This window comes from Anolis carolinensis, chromosome 1 (genome assembly GCF_035594765.1).
Source record: "Anolis carolinensis isolate JA03-04 chromosome 1, rAnoCar3.1.pri, whole genome shotgun sequence".
NCBI lineage: Eukaryota > Metazoa > Chordata > Lepidosauria > Squamata > Dactyloidae > Anolis > Anolis carolinensis.
The window spans coordinates 330,335,084-330,362,949 of NC_085841.1; the positions used below are offsets into that span (position 1 = coordinate 330,335,084).

A 27,866-nucleotide genomic window follows, 5' to 3' on the forward strand; every position below is an offset into this window, starting at 1 on the left:
AGTGGGGAATGTAGGTAACCAAAGCAGTGGCGGAACAGCAGTTGCTCTCATGATTCCTGCTCCCTCTTAATAGGCAGCAGTTCAATGCTGAAACTTGGCATTTTGCATTTATACAAAATGTCTTGGTTACTTAGGCTGGGATTTGCCACATTTGGTCTCCTAGACAACAGAGTTAAGGAGGGGACAGAAATGCCCTTGGAAGATGTTTAGAAGGATTGAGAAAAAAAAGTTTTAGCTAGGATTTGCAACTGGAATTGAGACATCAGAATGATCCAGGCCTGACTGAAGTTTTAAAAAACAACAAAAATCCCATTCACATGAAGACTGACATAACCATAGAAAGAATAATAATAATAAAATAAAATAAAACTTTATTTATACCCCGCTACCATCTCCCCAAAGGGACTCGGGGCGGCTTACATGGGGCCCTGCCCAGGACAATACAATATAACACAACATAAAAACAACATATAATGCAATTAACCAGAAAGAACAGTGGTATGTTGTTTTTTCTGTGGCTCTTCAGTTTCTGGAAGGATGGCCTGCTGCCAATCTCATTCATTTACTGTCTGTGCATTCCCAGAAAATTAAAGTGTTTAGATCAACTACTTGCATTGAGATAAAGTCCCTTTAATACCAACAGAGTTCTTAGCCAGATTCTCCTTCGTGGTGTCTGTGAAATGAGCACATGTGGTAGTAACCGCACCTGAGCATTACTCTCAGAACCTTTAACAGCTGTTAGAGGTACTTTGGCTGCAGCCCTGCCTTCCTCCCAGGAGGCATATATTGCAGAGGTGGGGCTGTGGCCTTAGTTCCTTTTTTTTCCGCCGCCTCACAGCAGTTCTCTAGGAACCTCTCGGATTAGATTCTTGATATTGACATTGGGCTGTTTATTTGACTATTCTACTAATTCTATATGTACTTTGGCTTGACTCGGACTTCTCTCCACTATTCTACCTTCTGGCTCCCTGACTTCGGAATTGGTATGGCTACTTCTATTTCAAAGAACTGTGTGGCCTGTGGCTGTAAGCTGCCTGAGGCAGACGGCCACGATAAATGTCTTGTGTGTTCGGGGGAGGCTCATGGAGCAAAGAGTTGTTTGGTTTGTGCGGCCCTTACACCACAAGCCCGTACGAGCAGGGAGAAAGCGCTAAAAGCTCTTCTCTTGGAGAGGGCTCTCTTCCTGGCACCATCTACAAGCGGCTCCCAAACGCCGCAGCAGGGCAAGCCAACTGAATGCCGGCAACTTACTTCTTCGGCAGCAGCCTCGCCGGCTCCAAAGAGGGCATGTTCCAGTCCTCCTGCTCTCCCTACTCCCCAGAAGAGCTCTGGTAGTGCGTCCGAGAGCCGTAAAGGGAAGAAGCGTGCAGCGTCTGAGGCATGCAGCGCGGCCACTCCCAGCGTGTTGACGTCGCTGGAAGGGATACGGCCGCTGGCTCCGCCCACGATGTCGGAACAGGAGTGCGGAGGCAAGGCGCGCGTCACGCTGCCAGTGCAGGCCTCGGTCATGGGTGTGGCCCTGCTGCCCCAGGTGGAGACAGCCCACCCGCCGGGAGAAGAGCTACTGCCGCCCCCCTCTCCCTGCGGGGATGGGAGAAAGCTGCAGGGCGAGGAAGAAAGCGGCTGAGCCCACTGCCGGGCAGCCTGCTTCTGGAGGGGCCAGTGTAAGGAGTACTACCCTGTTTCCCTGAAAATAAGACATCCCCAAAAAATAAGACCTAGTAGGGGTTTTACTGAATTGCTAAATATAAGGCCTCCCCCGAAAGTAAGACCTAGCAAAGTTTTTGTTTGGAAGCATGCCCGGCGCCTGCCAAACAAAACACCATAGCATGCAGGATTGGTAAATGTACATATCAGTTGTATATGGAAATAATGGTAGTAACAAGAAATTATTGACAGGAGTCACAGTTTGTCTGGTTTGGTTATGTTGGTTTGTGATGACAACTACTGTACAGTATAGAATAAATGTAAATTCTTCTTCATGGAAAAATAATACATCCCCTGAAAACAAGACCTAGCACATCTTTGGGAGCAAAAATTAATATAAGACACTGTCTTATTTTTGGGGAAACACGGTATGTCTCCGATTCTCACTGCCTCCCACCCTATGGGCCCTCCTCGTGAGGCAAGGGTATTATTTTTCTAAGTGCTGGCTCTTTTCTTTCACATACTCCATTAAGCCATAGCCAAGGCTTTTTTCCATCGCCTCCACAGAGGCAAACACTAAGCACTGTCCCTACGGAGTGGAGTAAACCATTTACTCCCCAGGCAGATTATGTTCATTGCTCTCCAGGAGGGGGGGCTTATTTTTTCGGACCCATATTGGTCCAGGACCAACAGATACCCAACCAACCTCAACCCCAATACAAGCAAATCCTGTTACACAATCTGTGCATCATGGCCTCAGCACTGCTATTGTTCCGGCTTTAGGAGTGGATATTCCATCACATTCTGCATCAGAATCTGATTCTGATGAGGGAAAGGAGGATGTGCAAGCAGTGGAACTCCTAGTGGAGCCAGAGATATCAAATTTTATAACCCTGATGTCATGCCTCTCTAGGGCACTGGAATTGCCTGTCACTGAGGCAAATCAGCCCCTGGCATGCCATGTTTTCCCAGCAGAAGAGCAGCGTACAGCAGCTCAATCAGCTACAGCCTTGCCTGCAGTACCATATTTATTGTGGCTTGCGACTGCACAAGACATTGCCCCATCACTGATAGGGGCAGTTCCATGAAGGAGCGATGCCTTGTATAAGATAGACCTTACTTCTGCTCAATGGGTCGCAAAGCCGTCTAAACCTAATTCGGTAGTCACCAAGGTAATGCAGAACAAACTTTCAGCAAAGACCCATTTGATGTCCACGGCTAGAGGGCAGGAAGTTGGAGGCAGTAGGCAAGAAAGTACACTTAGGGACAGGATTGTCAACACGTTTTGCACATTATGGCGCCTACATGACGGCCTATCAGGACTCTCTATGGCAAAAGATAGCCCCTTACTTGGAGACTTTGCCACAAGATAAACATGCTCTTGCTAAAGTTATCCAGCAAGAGGGTCTGGCCTTAGCCAAGTCACAGAAGGAAATGGGAAAAGACACAGCAGAGGGAGCAAGCAGGATGTTTGCAGCTGCGACTGTTATACGCAGACATGCCTAGCTGCGGGCCTCCACACTATCTGAAGAAGGCAAGCTTCTCGCAGTGGACCTACCGGTCTTTTTGATCCAGAGACAGATGCAAAGCTTAAGGAGGCCCAGGAGATTAGTCAAGTGGCGAACAAATGCGGTTTTCCTCCAGTGTCTCGCTATCGGGGCAAATCATATCCAACTGCTTCTTATACTAGGAAACAGTATGATACCACTAGCAAGCCCCTTCCACAAATCACTCAGACAACTTATACTCGGCCAGTGGCACCATCTAGGCCCTGCTCGCAAGATAAGGGGAAATATCAACCAAAGGGGAAGTGGCACTTTTAGCACCGCTTGTCCCCATTGCACAATTGCACATAGCACGGCACACGGGTGATCACATCCCTTCTCTTTCTCCATTATGTTCCCTTCCTGGGACACAACATGGAGATCACGAAACACTTCCTATTAAGTTTGGAACCTGATTGGCAGAATTTGCTTCAGTTTGGAAATCAATAACTATGGACAAGTGGGTCCTAGAAATTATAAGTTCTGGTTATTCAATTGAATTTATTTGTGAGCCGGAGACAGGCTCTGTTAAGACCACCCCGACCTCGAAGGTCTTGCAGGACGAGATAACTACTTTATTGGGAAAAGGGGTGATTGTTCCCCTCCACACATCCCTTTATTCTCATGCTTTCTTTTCAAAATACTTTTTTGTTCTGAAAAAGATGGTGGTCAGAGGCCAGTATTAGACCTTAGAGGCCTTAATTACTTTATCCATTCTTGTAAATTTAGAATGGTGACACTTGCAGCCATTCTTCCACTTCTGCTAGACAGGGCGTGGTTTGCATCAATAGACCTAAAGACTTTGACGTTTGCATCAATAGAACTAAATAGACTTCCACATTGCAATAGCCCCTCACCATCACAAGTACTTGGCATTTAAGGTGGCACAACAGGCTTTTTGTTTTAGGGTGCTTCTGTTTGGGATTTCTACCGCACCAAGGGTTTTTACTAAATGTATGACTGTGGTGGCAGCATACTTCCGCCTTCAGGACATCACAGTCTATCCCTACATAGACGATTGGCTATTAGTTGCACGCTCCAGAAAGGCTTTGCGACGGGATTTAGATTACACACTATCCCTTCTCACTGATCTCAGATTGGTAGTCAATCAAAAGAAATCACATCTTGTCCCTGTGCAGAGAATACAATTCATCAGAGCAGAGCTGGATTCCATCACCAGTATGGCATATCTGCCGGAAGATCGCTTCAGATCCCTACGGACAGCGTTGCTTTGTCTCATCCACAATGTGGCGCCGAAGGTCAAAGATTTATAGTCAGCCCTGGGACACATGGCTTTGACAACATCCGTAACACCATATGCACGTCTGAGAATGAGGCCTCTACAAGCCTGGTTTCTCAAGGTGTTCAATCCTATGCTCCACAGTTCATATATTCAGCTGTCTCTTTCAGCACATGTCCGCCAATCACTCCAGTGGTGGCTGTCTCAGATGAATGTATGCAAGGGCATTCCATTCAGGCATTGCAAACCGACAGTGACGGTGATGTCGGATGCCTCTCTGGAAGGATGGGGTGCCTATTCTGGCTCCCTAGTGGTCAGTGGCAAGTGGACACCACAATAGGCTCAAAGCCACATCAACCTGTTGGAAATGATGGCAGTACAAAGAGCCCTGCAAGCCTTCCAGGACGTATGTTGTCACAGGGTGGTCCAGTTGAGGACAGACAATACCACAGTGGCGTGGTACATCAACAAACAAGGAGGCACATGCTCCCGCTCCCTCCTCACCCTGCAGATATGGGAATGGTGTTCGCCGAACCATAGCCATCTGGTAGCCATTCATGTTCCTGGTCAAGAGAACAAGATAGCAGATCATCTCAGCAGGGGAGACAGTACCACCCATGAATGGTCTCTGTCACCAACAGAAGCAGCTTCTCTTTTCCAGCGGTGTGGCAATCCCCAAATAGATCTATTTGCAAAGTAGAGAATGCAAAATGCAAACTTTTATGTGTGAGACAGGAACCCAACTAGCAGATGGGGTGTCTCGGGGATGCATTCCTTTTCAGATGGACAGGCCCTCTGCTATATGCATTCCCACAGATTCCTCTCATAGCCAAGGGAGTGGCAAAGCTCTAACCGCAACCAGGAAGATTGCATAATTTTGACTCCATGGTGGCCAAGGCAGCCTTGGTTCTCATTCCTTCACCAATGGCAGGGGGACAACACTATCCCCTCCCACACCGCCCGGACCTTCTTACTGCTCACCAAGGCTGCCTGCGCCATCCGGACATCAAGCAGCTCAATCTCACAACTTGGCAGATCCGGCCTCATCACTTTCACAAGCAGTGAAAAACATATTGAGTGCAGCAAGCAGGCCATCAACAAAACGTTCGTATTCCTACAAGTGGAATAAATTTGTCAACTTTGCACAACAACACAGTGTAGATCCACTTACGGCTCCCAGGTCAGTCATCTTAGAGTTTCTGGTCTCCTTGATGGATGCAGGGCTACAGTTAGCCTCCATCAAGCGCTATCTTGCAGCAATATCTGCTAGTCATAAAGATGCGGGATACTCCTCCTGCTTCCAAGATCCACTAATCCAACGAATTCTGCAAGGGTGCAGAAATACTCGACCTCCTGTCACTCCACCCGTGCCAGCATGGGACCTCCGGTTGGTGTTATCGGCTCTTCAAAAACCACCTTTTGAGCCTATGGCGCAAGTGGATATTTTGTATGTGTCCTGGAAAATTGCATTTTTGTTGGCCATTACGACGGCCAGAAGGGCAAGTGCACTACGAGCAGATGCTCCTTATATGTGTTTCCATTCTGACAAGGTGGTAATGTGTACAGATATCTCCTTTCTCCCGAAAGTTGCTTCTAATTTCCATTTGGTTGAAGATATTGTTATACCTTCTTTTTTTCAAGACCCGTCCCAGTTGAACGGGCTTTGCATCTTCTGGATGCTAGAAGAGCATTAACATTTTATGTTGAAAGGATGAAAGATTTTAGAGCATCACCTAAACTTTTTCTCAAGTATAGGACAGACACTAAAGGTCTCCCTGCATCTTCACAAAGATTGTCAGGATGGATCATAGCAACTATAAAACTAGCATATCAACTGGCACATCAACAGCCTCCATTCGGCCTAAAGGGCCATTCCACCAGAGCAGTAGCCACCTCCATGGCATATAGCTGAGGAATACCGCTACATGAAGTTTGTAGAGCAGCCACATGAGTCACCCCTCTGACATTTGTGACCCATCATAAGGTGGATCTGCTCTCAAAGAAGCAAGCAGCGTTTGGCAGAGCAGTTTTGGGATCAGCCCTGTCATGACGCCCACCAACCATGGTGAGTAGCTTTCTACTCTACCACATGTGTTCATTTCACAGATATCATGGAGGAGAAAGAATGGTTGCTTAACTGTAACCGTGTTTCTTCGACTGTAATTGTCATGCCTTTTTTCTCTATCTGCTGTCAGCGGTGGGGAACTAAGGCCACAGCCCCACCTCTGCAATATATGCCTCCTGGGAGGAAGGCGGGGCTACAGCCAAAGTACCTCTAACAGCTGTTAAAGGTTCCGAGAGTAATGCTCAGGCGCAGTTACTACCACATGTGCTAATTTCACAGATCACCACTCAAAGAAACACAGTTACAGGTAAGCAGCCATTCTTTATCTGACACAAATTGGGAAAGTATTAGTCAAAGAAGGTCCTTGTTAATAGCATTGTCAAAACAGAGAGTGAGACTAGCAATACCCTTATATATCCTTGTACTGGAGATGCAAATAGACGTTTGCAATGCAGTAGAGGACAAGAGGCTACAAAAAGGAGGATATTTATTCCTGATGTGCTTGTTTGTTAGACTTCTAATGAATCCTAGTCATTCTTGGAGTGTCACATTTCACTGGAGATAACGTTTCCTAGCAATTATAATTTTGAAAAATGAGTTTTAAGTAGAACGAGGGAAATCAATGACATATTATTGAAAATGTTTTCTAGAGCTCACTTGAGACAGTTTGGAGGTTGATTCTTCTCTGGCTTGTTTTTATTTATTGAATGGTGAAATTGTTAAAAGACCCCAGTGTCATCTTATTCCATAATTCCTTTAGTTTACATTGGGGAATGCTTGAGTCAAAAGATCCCATGCTTGTTTGAACGGAGGTTTCATTTTGGGATATTGAGTTAGCATCCATAATCAGAACTGGAAAAAAACCCACATTCATATTACTGTAACAGTTCCCAATCTGGACATTTGCGTTATGGGTAGAAGCAAGACGCACACAATCCAGTTGTCCGGTCCTAATTTTGCCACTTACATAGGTACAAGGATAACAATTCTTTTTTAAAATATGAGCAATTGGTTTGATTTCAATGACTGATGTATTCCTGGTTCTTGTTTTGTAGGTTTGCAACTGTAAGATATGACCAGGGAGCAAAAAATATTAAAAACCAGTTCATGCATCTAACAAACTATAGTGTCAACAAGAAGAGTGGTGACTATGTCAGGTATTTACATTTGCTTGGAAATTCTTGAAACAAGTACCTATAGTAAAGTGGCGAAACCACTTGATTTGTGTATGTATGTATGTTTGCTTTAATGTATTTATATTTGTCATTTAGGCAAGAGCATTTGCCTCACAAAGAGGTTTAGAGCACTTAATATATTCATTCAAACATATAAAGCATTAAACACAAAACCAGGCAGTTAATAAACAGAAATGTGACGTAGTTGTTTCAGGGATCCTGAAATCACAAATGTGAAATTTGTTTCTTCAATTTTAGTTGTGATGACCCTGAAGTGGAGGACTATGGAAACAAGTGGAGTATGAGTGCAATGTTGAGATATCTGAAACAGGAAGGAAAAGATACGACTGGTGAGTAGAGAACAAGTTATTCCTTCCCTGAATCTTTCCTAATGTATGTGTTGATAGATGATATTTGCGTCTGTAGTACATCCAATTCTCCTCTGAGATTTTCTTACAGCTCTGCTACTTTACTTTGACTCTCTGTCTTTTTTCTGGAAGTAAAGATTCCATTACTTCACTTTTCACTTAATGTTTTTCTTATATGATCCTTCTTCTTCTGCTCGGCATAATCTCCTGGGGGTTATGACTGTCTTTTGCAGTTCCACTGTTGTCTATGATTTATTTCTGTGAGTAAATACGTTTAATATAGGAATTCCATACTATGTAGGAGAAAATATTTTATTCACATTTGATTGACACATTGATAGCATGGTGAATTAATAACACAAATATCAATTTGTCCCCTTAAGCAATGAGTTCTTAATAAACTGAAAGTAAAATAGTTGAATTTTCTTCTGGAGTACCACTCTGATCACCTACATTGGTTTATGAGGCCCAGTCCCCTGCACTGCCTCTTGAGAAGGATCTTCCCCACCTCTGCTTCCTCCATGTTGGTTTGTTTTATGCTGTTAGTTCTCTTTGTTTTCAACATCGAGTTACTCTACTCACTGTACTTGATTTGATTGCTCCCCATCTTCAAAGCATGCCAATGTGGGGTATGAGCACAACTGTTACCATGCTCATGGAGAGCATCTGTTATGCCACCAGTATAGCCCATAGTACTATCTTCATGGTCTGCTTCATCATCAGTGAACTTGGCATCACTATGTCTCAGCGCCATCAACGTTGATACCAAGCAGGCAAAGATCTCCAAATCTGTAACACAGTACTTCTAAGTCTTTCATTCTCATTCAGTCTTCCCATTTGGGCTCTTGGGGGCCTTTTTAATCACTGCCTCCATGCCAGCATCCTGATTAGTGTTCCAGAGTCATCTCCACTCGTACCTCCTCAAGTTCAATATGGTGAATCCCATCGAGTGTCTTCTCACGTACTTTCTCTAGTTGCTGAGGTGTTCTTTATTATTCAACCACATTGGGTGATGCCGAATCAGATTCTTCATTTGCTTCATAAGCATACCTTGCCAATATATGCTATCTGGCAGTTTTGGGAGAACATGATTTTGTTTTTCTGGTACATGAAGTTCTTCCATTGATGGGCCACACCAGAAGTGTTGGCATTGTCAAATCTAGGGCTTTTTAGGAAAGGAACCTCATAGCAGTGTCTTCTTGTTTTGCCAGGGAGGCTTTTTTGTGTATACTTTCCTCCATTTCCCCTCATCTCCAGAGTGACAGCCAAAATTTGAAGAGAGAGGTCTAAATGCATCACAATCACATCATGGCAAGTAGCATTCTACAGTGACAGGACTGCTATCTTACTCAAATTTGAGTGACTCTATCTGCTACCTTTCTCACAAGAAGAGTCGGCCAGATGTATCTTGCCATCTCTCAAAGTGGGTCGCCTCCACCATTTATTTGGCCTACTAGCTTGCAAAGCAAGCTCCTCCACTACATGTCCAGAGCCACTCCACCAGAGCTGTTGCCTATTCATCTGTCTTTCTGAAAGGCATGTTACTGGAAGACATTTGAAGAACAGCTACAGGGTCAGAGCTTTTGACTTTCATCACTCATTATACACTAGGTATGAGGTCTAGGGCTGATGCTGCTTTCAGAAGAGCTGTGCTGTTCTCTTGTGATGTATGAAAATTCTACAACTTTTACAACTTCTGATGAGTAGTTTGCTAGACTCACATTTGTACGAGTCACAGAGATCATGAAAAGAAGGATCAGTTTCTTAGCTGTAATTGTAGTTTATCAAGTGGTCATTGTGAACTTATCCCAGCACCCACCCTGTTCTCCCTAGCTACTGCTATGGTACAATTTCCAGAGAAACATGTTTTGGTATTTACATTATACTATATCCACATATATTTGTTTTTTGCAGATGTGGTTAAAATTCTGTTATGTATCTGGTTGCATATGTTTTGTATTGGCTGGCTACTATTAATGTTAAAGTTCACATATGTGGACTGTTACAATATTTCAGGTTAAAATCCTTTCATATTAAAGTTCTTGTTCTTTTGTGCTCCTCTTTTTCTTCATCCAGCTCTGATGGCCAGTGTGGAGGATTTGATAATTAAGACAATACTTTCTGCTGAACTGGCCATTGCATCAGCCTGTAAAGCTTTTGTCCCACATCGTGGTGTTTGCTTTGGTAAGGACCTTAAAGATTTTATAGTTTTTGTCAGTATGTAATACAATTTCTTCTAGTGCATTTGACAAGAGGCAGATGGCTGCATACACCTGTTCATTAGATTTACATGGAATGAGACATAGGTAGTCAATTGGGTTGATTACTTGTCCTGTTCTTTATTTGGGATGTCAGATAATACCTTTAAATAACAAACCAAATTGTTTTCCTTAGTAATGTGATATTGATAGGACCACCGATTAAATAAACACAGTGAGGCTTGAAATAAAAGATAATGTTCACTTGTTTGGTGAACAGATGACCTAGGAAGTTCATTCTGCTAACCTAGTACAACAACAAGAAGAGAAAACAATCCAGCTACTGTACTTAATGGAAGAATTGGGCTGACATTGCTGTTTGCTTTGTTAATATAATTTGTGTTGGGGAATTAATTTGTTACTGAAAAATGTTACCTTTTTTTCTTTAATTACATGTCTGAAGATATATATACACCATGGCTTCTATCCTCTTTTCCTTCATTACTTGGTGCTTTGTGTTTTGAGGCTTGAGAACCTTGATTGCTTGCTTAGCCAGTATTGGTGAGAGTGATGACTCACAATTTCTTTCAGTTCTGTAGGGAATGGATAGTCCTTGCATGTTCCCTGACTACAAGGCAGGGGAGAAGACTTTGGTTTGTTTTGGCTTCATGTTTGCCAGATGCAAACACAGAGTAAAACAAAAGATGGTGTATTCTGCCTTGCTTTTTTGGAGGGAGATAATATGGAAGTGGGTTGGCAGGCTTGTCTTTCTGATGATTGGGTACTCTGAGCTTGAAGTAGTTGACAGGAGCAGAGATAAGCTCACACACCTTCATTTCCTAGCCAACTCTGAACTGAAAACAGAAGGAATAGGCTTGTTATATATGTTGGGCACTTAGAAGCAAAGCAAGTCATTGTGTACCCTTTCCAACCTGGAGTCAGGAAGAGATATAGAATTTTAGCTCTTGCAGAATTCCCCACCAGACTACCCAGCGCCGTGTATTGAGCTGGCGATAAGGAAGATGAGGATTGTCCCTAACCTCATGCTTTGTTTCAGAAATGCAGCATGAGATCAGCCTTACTTTATGGAAAGGCATTCTTGTCAATAATACGTGTCAAAAATTGGTCAGTCCCTGGTCCTAATATCCTAGTTATTTTTAAAAATAAAATGTAGAACATATAACAAATCTTTACTTGTTCTAGTATGTCAATCCATTTGGTGTTCTGTTGTAATAGTTATTGGTCAAATATTAGCTAAGAAGTGAGATGTGATGGTCTTAGTCATCCTCTGTTGTGGGAGGTATACTGCTTCTGAATGTAGATGTTCAGTTGTCAGCTGTAATGCCTCATAATTTTTAAAAAAACTTATGTACACTGTATGCGTGAAGTAATGCCCGTAATACTGTGTCCAATTTTGGGCACCGCAGTTGAAGGGAGATGTTGACAAGCTGGAAAGCGTCCAGAGGAGGGCGACTAAAATGATTAAGGGTCTGGAGAACAAGCACTATGAGGAGCGACTTAAAGAGCTGGGCATGTTTAGCCTGCAGAAGAGAAGGCTGAGAGGAGACATGATAGCCATGTACAAATATGTGAGGGGAAGTCATAGGGAGGAGGGAGCAAGCTTGTTTTCTGCTGCCCTGCAGACTAGGACACGGAACAATGGCTTCAAACTACAGGAAAGGAGATTCCACCTGAACATCAGGAAGAACTTCCTCACTGTGAGAGCTGTTTGACAGTGGGAACTCTCTCCCCCGGGCTGTGGTGGAGGCTCCTTCTTTGGAGGCTTTTAAGCAGAGGCTGGATGGCCATCTGTCGGGGGTGCTTTGAATGCGATTTCCTGCTTCTTAGCGGGGGGTGGGGGGGGGGGGTGGACTGGATGGCCCATGAAGTCTCTTCCAACTCTACTATTCTATGATTCTATGATTCTATGATTCTAATACTATATCTTGTTTATACAGTTAAAGCATTTCAGTTGCATTTGATACTCGTTAGCTATTTAAAATATTTTCCAGTTTGCTCTGCACCAGTGGTGATTTTAGCAATCTTATCTCATTCTCTTCATTTATAGTGTCAGCATAGATCACAAATATATATAATTATTTCAGTTCCCCTTGTCTGTATTTGCTATAACTGTATAATATTTTTGCACAATGAATAAAACTTCTCACAACATTTTAAAGGTGGTATAGGATATACTAGGATATTGCCATTGTATGTTTTCTTTTGCAGTCATTTTCTTAATTCTAGTGCTGAATTTGCTCCTCTAATGGCTTAGTATACTGAAGGGGTGATTTGACTGCGTTTTCTACTAAAACTTTTTTTCCTATGTGGTAATGTAATTGTGAGTCTGTGTGAATTGGGGAAGGGAGCAAAGGGAAAAACCTAAGATTATGTTTTGCACTTACCTTGCACAAATCTTTCTGCTGGTGTGTAGGATACTATATACTTTACTAAAATTTGGATCTTATAAATTGCTTCTGTGACAAATTGAATGGAGTATGCTATTAGTATCCAGCCCTGCGGGAGAGTGGGGAGCTACTAATCAAATGAGGAAGACATTAATGGAAAGTACTTGAAAGTATTTTTCATTTATAAAGGTTTGGAAATTCTATTTCTTATAATGGCAACAGTACTAAGTGAAATTTAGAATGTGTTCCAGACCAACAGGGATATGCTTGCTTGCTTGCTTGCTTCCTTTCTTTCTTCTGGCCCTGGGAACATTACTTGTGTCCACTCTGACTTGAACATTCTGTGGATAATTGCATAGCATTTGCATGGGTATTTCTGCTGGGCTTGCATTTTTTCCATGGTTGTACCACGTGGCGGCAACAGAGCTAGCATCTGGCAGAGTTTTTGTACTGAGCTATGTGCTGGCAGAGAACGGAGACCTCACTGGCAAGGAAATTGGGAATGGCTCCAAAAAGCAACGGCTGGTACCAGTGTGTGCCTTCCCCCACTTTCCAGTACCTGCTCTGCAGCCTTCACTTTGACAGCCACTTATTGCTTCCTGCAGCACTTTGTGTAAATATAGGATAGAAGCTGCAAAGCTAGAACTAGCAGAGCCCAGAAGCACTTTATTCAAACAACTCTGATCTTATCACAGTTAGCATTTATCAAGGCTGCCCAGTCCTACTGGAATAAGAATGAATTAAAAAAAATAGCTCAATAAGCGAGAATTGATATCTTAAGCGCAGTACTGGAACTTGGTAATTGTATGGTGATTACATCAATATCAAAAATAATACATGCTTGAAGCAAGAGTTGTGTCTTCAGGTATACATCTGGAGAGATAGGATGGTATAGTAAAAATAGTAAGTACTGTGACAGAGACCCTGTAAATGTACTCTGCTAACTAGATCTTATTAGCTATGTCTCTATAGAAGAAGCTATGTAGAATGATTGTATTTTCCTAGATAGTTAGAAACCTGCTATTTTTAAAATGCCCGAACTGAAGCTCTTCTGATGTTCATTACTGCACTTGGTGTCAGATTTCACACTTGTGTGGCATGACGCTGGAATATACAGGACCAGAACTAATGGACTGCAACTCACATGCTTGTCATTCTGGCTTTAAAACGTAAGAAGAGAACTGTTTGCCTTTTTTCTTGTAACCAGGCAGAATGTAAAGATTTTCATTTTTTTTAAAAAAGATCCTGCAGATTTTATTAAAACCTCTAAAATGTATTTATATAATGGTTGGCACTGTTCTTTGTAACTATTTTCTGCTATTATCCATTGCCTGTTATGCCACCCACCCCCATCTTCCTCCCGCTTCAACCAGCCTGTAATACACAGCAATCTGATCTTTGTGCGTGTTCCTTTTTTAGAGTTTTGAAGAATAGTTATGGAATGGTACAGTCTTGTTTTCAGTACATTAAAGTGATTTGACATCAGTGTAAGCTTCTCCTGATCATTAAAATCTAAGTGGTTTTAATTTTTATATGCAAGGAAAAAGCGAGAGAGAAATATTTCTTATTTATTTTGTTGTTACTTATATTTGCTTTGCTTTTTAATGCCACAGGATCTGTCATAGCTAATAGCTTATTACATTTACAGGGTAAAATGTGGAACAAAGGGGGGAAAGTATAATTTTCATTAGTATAATAGGTCTTTTATCTTCAGTGAGGGTGATTTCCTCCCCCTCTTACAAATGCTAAACAGTTCAACATTAGGAGATATGATTAAATTTCAGGCCATGGTGGTCTTGCTGCAGCCTCTCTGGAGACTTCAGGTATTATGCATACATCCTGGCCAGGCATTAATTTGGCAGGTAGTCTGGAAAATGCCACTGTTTAGTGTTCTAATATGAAAGCTGTTTAGTGTCTTAGCTCAGTGGAAAGGGGTTTTGCATTTTCAGTGGAATGCAACAAATGGGCAACTTTTTCTCTGATGAACAAAAGTTAATAGTAAAAACAGTTTTACATAAGATCATGCCCTCTAGTAGATGAAATAATGATAGGTGGAGAAGGAAAGTGATGATAATATAGCTAGTCTGCAAGAAGCACTTCACTTATCTCCATTTGCACAGATTTAGGGAGGCATCTGTAAGGTAAAGGAGGGGAACGTAAGAGCTTTCAGTACTCTAAGTAGACCATTGCAGAGGTGATTCAGCAGGACGGGAAGGAGGGAGGAGACTGGTATATTCCGGTCCAAGTCTATTAAAGGTTTCATTGTTTTGACTTCTGGAGTCTGCTTCTGGGTGGGCATAGAAAAGCCACATTATGGCACCACCAAGGCTTTTAAGCACTATGAAACCTTTCCCTGAGGGTAAGAGGAAAGATGGTGAGGAGTTACAAAGTTCATTTTCTGACTCATTCTTCACTTGTACACCTAAACCTTTTTATTCATTGAAATAGGAATTCAGAGTGAGCGTAATTATATCACAATCCCATATAACACTCACAATGTATGTACTATATTATTTGAGTAGTAATGGCCAGGGCATTCTCAAAGTTCAGGTACAGATGTAAACATAAAGTGTTTTTCATAATTGAAAATGTATTCCAAAGTGGAATTGTAACAGTTTACTTGATATTTGTTAACATGATATAATCAAAACAAAAGGAGCACACAAAAGCAATTTTACTTGTTTCTCTTTTCTTTTTTATTTTATCACTATTTTTTTACAGTGGAGTGTAGCAGGAGTATGTGGCCCTCCCAATTCTCCTCAGGCAACTATAGAGGGCTATTGCCCTAGCCTCCCACTCCTGCCTATGACTGCCCTATAATATACATAAGAATTGTTTTTCTTACATATGAATCTTTACACTACACAATTCCTGGCATTTTGAATCAGTAAAATCCTTCTTTGAAAAGCATTTCTAGATAGTAATGGTGTGACCTTTGACTTCCCTACTTGTAGTAGTAGGAGCTGTTGCTATACCTTGAAAAAAATGGGTTTGGTGCACACCTGCTTTTAAGGCCATGAAGGATCTATAGGATTAATTTGTTTAGAAATCTTGTGTCTGGATAGGGGAACATAGCTCTACCCATCTGGGCCTAAGAGCCTGGGTGGTATAGTGGTTAATACTGCAACTCTTGAGACTAGGGTTCAAATTCTTGCTTGACCATAGAAACCCATTGGGTGACCTTGGGCAAATCACACTCTCCACCTCAGAGGAAGGCTAAGGCAACCACCCTTTGAACAACCCACTGTAATTCAGAAATAACTTGAAGACACACAATACTCTAGACCTAATGTGGCCAGTGGCGGTTAGTTATCTGATTAATAGGGAATCTGGAAAAGCAGTGTCCTTTGGCTCAGAGAGATCTCTCCCCCCCTCCCCTTAATAGCTTCGATTCCCAGTTGGGAAGGTATATAGGAAAGTCCTATTGTTGTCCTCAGTTGGTGATGGCAGATTAAAGTAAGATTCTGAGCCCTGATTTGTTTCAACCTTGTATTTGTTAATTGGGAAAGATCTCAATATCAGTGAAGTTGGTTCTCATGTGACCCAGCTGGCCTACTGCTTTCTGAGCTCATTCAGGGCATTGTCTTACACTGTATGTTTTCCAATTGGCAAAGATTTGTTTCTTTTCTCTCTTACTTCTGGAATGTTATTGCCAGTGCTTTAGCCAGGGCTCAAGCTGAGTTACTCACAGACTGAGTTACTCTCATTTATGTGTCTTACATATTTGAGTTAGTTACATATATCTTGGTTTTATATTGGCCTCGTGATTGCAGCTAATTCATGTCCCATGTGTGTTCCTGTGTCAGTCTTTTGACTTGCTTCTGTGATTGATCCAGCAGCATATTCATGCAGAAGAACGCTAGTCATTTTCCCTGTTGGTGTGGATAGCACACACTGTATTTCTTTTTTGCTTCTTTTTTTTTTCATTCTCTTCTATCCTATTTATAAAAACACAGCATTAAGAATATCATGCCATATTTCTTCAACTTTTCTCATTTGATGTCAGCACTTATATTAAGGCCAATTTATTATATTGATATATTTGAAATTACCCTTACCTTAGTAATCTCAGTCTTTGACTCCAACATTTATAAGAGTAGGTAGTTTCCCTCACTCTGCATATTAGATATGATTAGAGTAGTCCTAGGAAAGTCAATCAGGATATCTGAGGGTTTTTTTGAAGGAAAAGAGGCTCCATGGGGCTTATTTGTAAAATGTTCTGTTAAGAGAAAGCTCAGGTTGCTGAAACGTGACTACAGATGCTGACTTCAATCCAGCTGCTTATTTCACCTAGGATAGAACCATTCACTTAGTGGAACTATAATGTTGTTGCCCTATCATTTGCCAAAGACTCTCAGAGAATACAGTAACTGGGGCTAACTGTTGTATAGGCTACAATAGAATCTCGCTTATCCAACATAAATGGGCCCGGCAGAACATTGGATAAGCAAAAATGTTGGATAATGAGGGATTAAGGAAAAGCCTATTAAATGTCAAATTACGTTATGATTTTAGACATTAAGCACCAAAACATCATGTTTTACAACAAATTGACAGAGAAAGCAGTTCAATATACAGTAATATTATGTAGTAATTACTGTATTTACAAATTTAGCACCAAAACATCTCAATGTATTGAAAACATTGACTACAAAAACACTGACTACTAAAATTCAGACTGCATTGGATAATACAGAACGTTGGATAAGTGAAGGTTAGATAAGCGAGACTACTGTACTATCTTTTCAACTCATACCAAACTGTGAAGATAAAATAGCCATTTGTTGTTTGTAGATGCCAGTGCAAGTGGAAAGTTAGCAAAGCATCTAAGGAAACCTGATCTCCAGTTTCTTTCAATTTTACCATGAACAACTAGTGGTGCAATATGAGCTGTCAGGCTTGCTGCTGCAGAGTGAAAGAAAGATATCCCAGAGCATTGCCTTCCTTTAATCAATCTGTTTTCACTAATCCCTTTACAAAGGGGAATGGCAGTGTGAAGCCTGGCAGTTGCAAGCAGCTGTAGAGGAGGTGCCTGGGTTTCTTGCATGGCTCATAAGTTGCCCTTTTTTCTCTGAACTCCGTGATCTTTAGGTGATGTGTTTTCCAGAAAAGCAGTAGATGTTCCATGACTGCTCTCTACATGTGATGCAACTTTCTGGAATAGTTTGTAGTTCAAAAGTGTGTGGATTTAACATCTGATCTGAAGAATTTGCTTTGTGAATCTACTGGAAGAATAATATATTCAGTTTGATTCCAGCATTATCGTTGATACAGAAAACCATGGATAATAGTGAATCCTATAGAAGTGAATGACTTCTACTGGAAGTTACTAGAGAGCTGTTTTGGATGACTTAGAACATTCCTAGAGAGGTATCTAGGAATTTTCAATGCCACTCAATTATTTTTTATAAAAGTATACCATATAATTGCTTGGAGGATCCAGAAAATTCCTAGAGATGACATTTTTTGTTGGATGCAAGTAAATGAAACCATAGATACTGATGCCATGGGTTCAAGGGTTGTACTATAGTATGGTGAAATAAGCAAGCCATTTTAAGACTACAGAGGTGAGATAATAATTCAGGGCTGATTTAATGCTACAGTAGAAATTGGAATTTTTCATTGGAAGGATGGCAGCTCCAATTGCCAGTTGCCAGAAGGAAACCTGCAATGAGGTGACATAGTTGCCTGGTGGAATGGTAAGCAAGTATGTTTCCAGAAAGAATCAAACTAAGTTATGCAAAGGGAAATGCTGCTCTAGAATACAGCTTGAGTATCCCTTTTCCCAAAAATTTGAAACATTTGGGATTTCAGATAATGGAATATTTGCATGTACATAATTAGATATCTTAGAGATGGCACCTAAGTCTAACCATAAAATTCATTTATTTTTATATATACCATATCACAGCCTGAAGGTAATTTTAAAGACAGTATTTTTAAATAATTGTGCATGAAGTAAAGTTTGCTTTTGTGCCATCAGAAAGCAAAGTTTCTCTATCTTTACCACGCATGTGGATAATTTCAGATTATGGAATTTTTCAGATTTTGAAATTCTGAGTACGGTATGCTCAAACCTGTCTAAAAAGTACTCATGGCAGGCTTCAAACACTGAGCAATATGTGTAGCAAAGGCAACGTGGAAGGGAGTACACTTTTCCTTCTTTGCTTTTCTCTCTGACTCCCTCTTTTTCTCTCTCTCTGTCAACCCACCATACCCTTTAAAACTCCTCTTGTTCTTGTTCCTAAGGAGAGAGATAGACTATACCTTCTAGTATGCAGAATTAAATATGGTGTGACAATATCATGTACAATATACATAATTTTGCAAAAGAACATCACATATAGTAGTGTCTGATGATGCTGATGTTTGCCTTCATATGTACAGTAGAGTCTCGCTTATCCAACGTAAACGGGCCGACAGAACGTTGGATAAGCGAATATGTTGGATAATGAGGGATTAAGGAAAAGCCTATTAAACATCAAATTAGGTGATGATTTTACAAATTAAGCACCAAAACATCATGTTATACAACAAATTTGACAGAAAAAGTAGTTCAATATACAGCAATGCTATGTAGTAATTACTGTATTTACAAATTTAGCACCAAAATATCATGATGTATTGAAAACATTGACTACAAAAATGCGTTGGATAATCCAGAATGTTGGATAAGCGAGTGTTGGATAAGTGAGACTCTACTGTATTAGTCACTTCATATGTCACTGGGATTTCTCTTGAGCTTTCACTGAATGAAAGTGCATGCAGCTCTATGCTCACTACAGTACAGGGTGAATCATAGAATAATAGAATAGTAGAGTTGGAAGAGACCTCATGGGCCATACAGTCCAACCCCCTGCCAAGAAGCAGAATACCAACAATCAACTTTTCCCAAAACAGGGTTATGGGTCATATTCTGGTTTGGTTGACTATATTATTACAAACTTTTTTTTTTGTGGGTGGTGAGATTTGGGGCCTTTGCTTCTCCATGTTTCAGTAACGGTATAAAACAGGGCTGGGAATTGGATGACCTTCCAGACATTGCCAAACTGTAGCTTCAAGCATTCCCCAGCATTGACTGTATTTACTAGAATTTCTGATAGCTGAAGTTGAACAACATCTGTAGGGCCACACAGTTCTTTTCTCTGATACATATCATGCTGCTAAGGTTTACCCTCCATATTGCCTTGTGCTTTTTGAGAAAGTATTCTGTATTATCTCTGAAGTGATTTTGTTTATGTGAGTGTGTTGTGTGGTGAGGTCTCTGGTATTGCTCTACCTAATTTTAAAGTGTTGAAGTAAACTTCCTAGGTTTTATCTTCCTTTTTAAACATTCACAAGGATTGAGGGCATATTTATTTTCATGCATACATTGGGGTTGGAAAATGCTATAAATAGCATAATTGTCAATATGAGTAAATCTTTAATAATAGAATGAATGGCTTGCAACTGAAAACAAGGAGCCAGAAAACAAGGACTAAATATCGAAGCAGTGCAAATATAAAACTAATACCTTGACTCCAATGCCTGAATCAGGTTCTAGGAATAAAGTAACAGTTACTATGGAATAGTTCAAAATTAGCCAGCATATTTATAGTAGTTCTTAAGAAATTAAGAAACCTCTCTGCATTTCTTGGATGGTAAGCTCTTTTACCCAAAGCTTAGTGTAGTTCTTATTTTATACCTTAGAAACACCATTATGTCATAACTGGAAAACACTGTTTTTCCCTCCAGAGCTTTACGGCTTTGATGTCCTAATTGATTCTACTCTGAAACCTTGGCTACTGGAGGTGAATCTGTCCCCTTCGCTGGCCTGGTAAGGAATTCCTGAGAAAGGTGGGATTTGAAATACAGTAGATGTAATTTGGCTACAGTTGGGATAGCTAAAGTTCAGTAAGTTCTAATTATGTTAGGTATTTAAAGGAATGTTCTCTTTATTTACACTTGCTATGTCTCATATTCTTGACAAGATTAATTACCGCTGTACCAAGTTCAGAAACTAGTTAGTTCAAAACATGGCAGCCAGACTGGTTACAGGAAACATCTAGGAGTGAGCATATTACACCCATATTAAAGTCATTCCAATGGTTACTCATTAGATTCTGGGCAAAGTACAAAGTGTTGGTTTTGACCTTTAAAGCCTTACATGGTTTGTGTTCAGGTTACCTACAGGATCACCTTCTCCTGCACAAACCACCCTTTCGGACACTGAGGTCCTCTGAGGGATGCTTACTCCAACCAGCCAGAACCCAACTGGCTACCGTCACCCAGAGGACCTTTTCATTGACTGCAAGATTGTGGAATGACCTGCCGGAAGAGCTGCGATAGCTAAACGAGTTGTTGATATTTGAGACTCAATTGAAGACCCATCTCTTCCGGCACGCCTACCCAATCAACTTTGACTCATGAGTTTTGATTTACCTTCTGTTGCTGCTATATGTTAATTTTGTATATGCATTTGGTGTATGTTTTTTATATTAGGGCTGTTTTATCTATGTATTTTATAATGTTGGGGTGAATTGTTTAAGGACATACATTTTCTTAATGTCCCCAGGGACATTATTGGTTGATCAAGTGAAGATAACTGATTTGCCTTCTCTTGCTTCATGTTGTATAGTGATGCTCCTTTGGACCTGAAGATTAAAGCTAGTATGATTTCAGACATGTTTACACTTGTAGGTGAGTGGCATGCCATTCCATTCCAGACTTTTATTGTTTTGGGTAGCCAATAATGAGGAAAATGTGGGTATGTTTTGTATGAGACAGTTGACTGATTGTTTTGATTTTAGGTGGATGTCTATGTCATACATTGAAATGTTATGTGATGGTAGAAGTGTCAGAATTATTTTTGTAAAGGGGGTGTATAAAAGCTGAGAGATGTTCTTTTTGTGAGGAATGTAGGTAGGCTGAACTGTGTAGGTTGAAAGAGCAATGAATGATGTAGATCTGAATGTGCTAAAAAGCTGATTGTGTGATGCCTTGATAGGGTGAAGTTTGTAGAATAATTCTAGAATAATACTTTGTTTTGTTGGCATGGTTATCTTTATCTGTTTAGTTTAATGGGATGTCTGTCAACAAAAGAGAGCATTATTCTGAAGTTATCCCACAATCCTAATGTTTGCTATAATAGCACCACAGATATTAGCATATCAATGCACACACATGTGCATCCATACAACATGCTTATCTGCCTTCATTGTACCTTTATGTTACATCTTTCAGTGTGGAATTTGTGTTTGAATTTGGGAAGGTCTGAAATGTAACCAAAGCCATAATTTTATATTCCACATTGAAAGAGTACCTTATTATTATGCCATCTCTATAATTAGTAATGGTTTGGGAGGACAGACATGACCCTTGGTGAGCTTTTTATTTTTGATGGAATAGTTATATTTGTCTAGTTTTATCAATTTGGAGTTACCATAGTGTTCTTTTGTAAACTACTCTTCTCTTTCTTTTTCAGGCTTCGTTTGTCAGGATCCAGGTCAGCGGTTAAACAGGACATCTTTTTACTCCTCTGAGGCAAGGAGAAATCCATACCAGAAACCTCAAGTAAGAAGAAAATAAATAACCAGCTTAAAGAGCTTTTTAGCTATTGTGAAATCTTTCCTAACTACTTTATAATTTGGGGAGAAACCTCTTGTCCCGTCTTGCATTGTTGTACCATATCACATGGATGAATTTCTGTATTGCTGTCTGCAGTTGGAACTTAGACTTATGTCATACTCGAGTATATACGATATGACTAAGCCGAGTTTTTCAAGCTGAAAAAATTCCCCTCGGCTTATACTCAAGTGAGGGTCCTGGTGGGAAGGTGTGGGGCTGAAAGAAGAGCTCTTTCCCCACACCTTCCTGCCAGGACCCCCACCTCTCCTCCCTCGTACCCCACGCACCTTTCCCTCCTCCAAGCCCAGAGTGGAGCAAGGCCACTGACAAACCCCGCCACCATTGCCGAGGAAGGGGCATGCCTTTCTCTCCTCCCTCTCTACCTTCGCCTGTCGCGCCTCTTCCCTCGCCCTGTGCGCGCCTTCTTAGGTGGTGGAGAAGGGAGCCCAGGGGAGAAGGGGGTTGGACTAGATGGCCCAAGGGGTCCCTTCCAACTATTGTTGTTGTTATTATTATTAGTGTTAGTATTAGTGTTAGTATTAGTGTTAGTATTATTATTGAGGCTGGGTGGCCATCTATCAGGGGTGCTTTAATTGTGTTTTTGCTGTAGAAAGACAGAAGGGGGTTGGACTAGATGGCCCAAGGGGTCCCTTCCAATTATTATTATTATTAGTGTTAGTATTAATGTTATTATTATTATTATTATTATTATTAAGTTATTGTTGATACCATATTATATTTGTTGACCCTCCTTTTCCAATTACAAAGCTAGTTTACTGTTTTTCTTTAAAATATGGTAAATATTTAAAAACATTTAGCCTATTTTTATTTTTGAAATTTACCAGTAGCTACTGCATTTCCCACCCTCTGGTTATACTCAAGTTAATAAGTTTTCCCAGTTTTTTGTGGTAAAATTAGATGCCTCAGCTTATATTTGAGTTGGCTTATACTCAAATATATACGGTATTTGCTTCTATTAGATTAAGCATTGCACATTCTAGCTATGAAGCAGACATTTGTACAGTTGGCAGTTATACCTTTTATTACTGTAACTGTATTTCTGCAACAGTACTGTATTTTATAATGTACAGAATAAAACATAATCTCTAATCAGCATATTTCTGTACTTGTCTGAATTGTGACCAACACACTTCCTTATTTCAAGGATCTGAATGTTTTTTTTTTTAAATTTAAACATTTACATTTCATAATGGGGATTTTATTGCTATGCCAGGAAAAGTGTTTGTGGAAATTTTGTTGGAAAATATTAATTAGAAGCATGAAATAAGCATGGAGAATGAATTAGGCAATTTTATAAGGAAAAAGAACTTACTACCAGTGTATTAAAATTATCACTGAAGATACTGTACACAAGGAAGTCCCCACAAGGCATTCGTCGAGAATATCTTAAGGAACTAAAAAGAATTAATGAGAACTACTTAAACAGTGTTTAGTTGATGAAATAATTTTGGAGCAGCTGTAAACCTTGAACATCATTATCTTGTTGCCTTAAATTAAGAAAAATACCAAAAAGTAAAAGCAGAAAATGCATAGAAATTCAAGTGAAGGGATTGAATTACAGGCAGTCACAAACATCCAACCTAAAAACAACTCATAGATAAAAACGGGTTTTTCCCATGTCAGGAGCGACTTGAGAAATTGCGAGAGAAATTGTGAGAGAATTGGCCGTCTGCTAGGACGTTGCCCATGGAATGCCCGGATGTTTTGATGTTTTACCATCCTTGTGGGAGGCTTCTCTCATGTCCCCGCATGGAGTTGGAGCTGATAGAGGGAGCTCATTTGGGTTGGATTCAAACGGGCAACCTTCATGTCAGCAACCCAACCTTCAAGTCATCAGTCCTGCCAGCACAAGGGTTTAACCCACTGCGCCAGTGGGGGTTCTGGGAGTGAGACAACAGGAAGTGAGAGACATCTACCCCTCGGAAGGGAAATTCTCTCCTGAAAGTGTTATCATGGGGAAAATATCACTCCCCTGAAACTTTCTCACCAATCCTTGCTTTCACAACAACTTTTTCAAAATCCAATTATCACAGGGACAGAAAGTGAGGTGAAGTCTTCTGAACAGTTGCACAATTAGTAAAACAAATACCACAGGGGTGTTAACCCCTCCCTATGCTATCTAAAGCTTACATATATGCATATATGTATAGGTACAAGGAGTTACACTTTAAAAATGTACCTGTTCCAACTTACACACAAATTCAACTTAAAAACAAACCTACAGAACCTATCTTGTTCATAACTTGGGGATTGCCTGTATATATCTCTTTAGGAAAAATATTATGAAAACAGCAGGGAGATGACACACACAGCAAGCTCAGATATTAAAGCTTGTTTTGTAATTTGTGTCATATCCACAGAACTGGGATAAATTAAGACTGTTGTTATTTTGAACAGTGAAGGCAAGTGTGGTCAATTGATTTTTTACTACATGTTTTAGAACTTTATTATCATAGTGCATGGGATCATGTACGTATCTACATACAAGCATATGTATTTAATATGCTACCCATGGGACCCATAATATGTTCGAAGAAGAAGGGAATGTTGAATGTAAATCTTCTGAACGGAATGGCCGTTCCCCAGTTCAGATATCATATTTAGCCTTTATTTAATTTATTTGAATCATGACATTTTGTGAGAACTAGTGTCATTCAGCATAACTAAAAACTAATACCACTAAAGACCTATAAAAATAAAATACAGTTAAACTGATTATAATGTCCAAGTTCAAATAAAATCACAACATGCTTTAAAAACCTTTATTCATATCAGCCAACCACTCAATGCCTTATTTGTTTATCAATGGAAGAACAGAAAGGAGATGGCCAGCCTAGGCTTCCTCAAAAGAGAATTCTGAGGTTTGGGCAACCACTCTTGCATCCTCACCAATTATATGTATGTATGTATGTATGTATGTATGTATATGTATATGTATATGTATATGTATATGTATATACACACACACATACACACATACATTGAAGGATGTTAAAGCTCAGGCAGACTTGTGTGGGAGAATGCAGTTTTTTACTTGCCCTGGACCCAGGTAGTATAGATCTGTAACAGTTATAACCACCTTTGATTTGTGCCTGAAAATGAAATGTCAGTTGGTGCAATCATTTTGGCAGGTGAATTACCTATAATAGATCTAGCCAATCAGCTCTCCCAGTAACTGTTCTCTTTTTACATCCCTCCAATTCCCAAAGTTTCAAAGTGGTACAAGAACACGTTTGGGCCCAGATTAGTAGAACTGGAAGAGATCTCAACAGTCATCTGTCATGCAGGAGAATACAGCTGAAGCTTTCCAGAGAGATAATGATGTCCAATGAAGGAGAGTCGTCGACCTTCTGAGGCAGTTGATTTCACTGTTGAGCAGCTCTTACTGTCAAATCCTTCCTCATATCTAGATGGAGTCTTTTTCGTGCAATTGGAATCCATTGGATTGTGTCCTACTGTCTGGAACAGCAAAAAACAAACTTGTTCCATTTTCTACATGACATTGTTTTAGATATTTAAAAATGCTTAAGATGTCACCTACTATTCTCAAACTAAACTTGTTCAGCTGTTTGCTGTTTACTTATATAGATGCTTAGGGGAGGGAACAATCTACTTTTTTCTCCAATAATCAGTATGTGTTGTTAACAGAAATGAAAACACAGGGTTTTTTTCTTTGTACAATTTAGTTGGAGTCGAGACTATCTATTCCCAAAATTTACCAGTAGGTATGTTATTTAGCAGAAGAGGAAGTTGGTTTTAAATGTTTTTCATTCTGCATTATTACATGTTGTATGCCTTCGATGTATGTTTAAGAGATTTTAAATATAATACTGAGATATATTAAAAGCTTGTTTCATTTTTGTAGAGATCATACCTATGCACACTAAATAATAATAATAATAATAATAATAATAATAATAATAATAATAATAATAATAATAATAATACACTGTGTATTTCAGACATGTGACAAAAGGAGTGATGATACCACAGAGGACAGCATGAAATCTTTGTTTTTTATCTTTGTCTTCTAGCGTCCTGTCTCTGCACAGTCCCGATCTACAAATGCCAAACTAGTAAGTGTTATATTTTATATTGGTTGAAAAAGATTCAACCAAATGGCCATGGCTAAGAGACAAAAATTAACTATTGCAAATGCCAAGACTTGCAGGCGGATTATTAACTATGCTAGACCATATTTTATTTATTGTGGTTATCAATAAATAAAATTTATTGCCAGTTATCTTGCCTTCTTGAAAGGTAGACAGATTCTGGTATTCATAACTAGCGAAGTCAATATATTTATTGTATATGTGACCTCTCCAGTACAAGATTTTGCTATTTTTCCTTTCTTGTGCGCTATCACCCGCCACAGTTGTATTACTCTTATGATGCACACCATTATCTGACCTATTATGTCCCTACATTTTTGATCAGAATATTCTTAATTTTTTTAAAAAATGTGAAGATTAGAAATAATAAATTCAGCATGCAGAGTAAATAAAACTATTTAGATAAGACTGGGAAATTCACATAGTTTATAATACTTCATTGATATTCAGGTATTTAGATTATATAGATTAATTTGATCTTTCTAGATTGATTTGATGCAGAATATGGACAATCCTGAAATTTAGAAAAAGATCAGGGTAGTAAGGGAAGAAAATGGAAAGTTGTGTTGAGAATACAGAAAGAATGGATACTGTAAGAAAGGAAATGTTAGTTTAGAACAGGGCTGGGTCATCCATGGAGCACTTTTCAGTTTGGCAGGTGTATGAGGGCTAAACACCCAGGGGATGTGGCCTAAAAGGAAGAAGTACAGCTTGGCAGACTTTTAAAATGATAAATATACAAATTAGAATATTAACAAATTAACTAATTTTATTAGTAATACAAGTCCCCAGCCTAACATTTGCTTGTTATTAACTTTATATTTATACATACGTTACTCTTAAATGTACTTTAATTGATTTCAGTTGAATTGAAATGCCAGATCTGATCACTCTGGTGCATGTCTTAGTTGCAAATCGTTTAGACTACTATAATATGGTCTATATGAGATTACCCTTAAAAGTGTTTTGGACACTTCAGCTTGTCCAAAGAGCTGCAGTCAAAATGTTAACCACAGCAGATTGCAGTGACCATTCTCCTCCCCTGTTGCAACATTTCCACTATAACTTTGTTCTGCGCACAATTCAGTGTTGATTATGACCTATAAAATCTTATATTGCTCCAGTCTACACTATCAGACAGAACTTATCTTCCCATATGAGCTATGCAGACCATGAGAAAAACAGGAGGATACTGATCCAGTGCTATTCTGGTGTTCCCTATTGATCTAGCTTTCTACATGCAGTGTGGCTTTGTTTTCATGAAGAAGTATTAAAGTATGTGGAGTCATGCCAGGAAATCTGGTGGGAGCCAAGACAAAGATGACCACTTGACTCTTTAAGCATGAATGAATTAGTCCTGAGGTTGCTGAATGTCATGCAGCATGGAATTGTTCTTGGAAGAAGGTTTTGTGGGAGGTTGTCTGTAGAAAAATGCACATTAGAGTGTTCAGGGTGGAGTTGGGTTGTTTTATTTGCCCTCTG

The 27,866-nt window shown here is 40.0% G+C and overlaps 1 protein-coding gene across 7 annotated transcripts in view; it reads left to right on the forward strand.

Moving 5' to 3' along the window:
* The window catches only part of ttll5 (tubulin tyrosine ligase like 5), a 177,124-nt gene that overhangs the window by 26,438 nt on the left and 122,820 nt on the right, over positions 1–27,866 (forward strand). For all 7 annotated transcript variants that reach the window (XR_010002127.1, XM_062968328.1, XM_062968329.1 and 4 more), the window contains 7 exons: positions 7,552–7,653; positions 7,930–8,021; positions 10,116–10,223; positions 20,380–20,461; positions 21,263–21,324; positions 22,109–22,197; positions 26,307–26,348. Coding sequence is in view for 6 of the 7 variants with exons in the window: in XM_062968328.1 (XP_062824398.1) it covers positions 7,552–7,653; positions 7,930–8,021; positions 10,116–10,223; positions 20,380–20,461; positions 21,263–21,324; positions 22,109–22,197; positions 26,307–26,348 (577 nt within the window). In the remaining variant the exon portion in view is untranslated. The remainder of the gene's footprint in view (positions 1–7,551; positions 7,654–7,929; positions 8,022–10,115; positions 10,224–20,379; positions 20,462–21,262; positions 21,325–22,108; positions 22,198–26,306; positions 26,349–27,866) is intronic.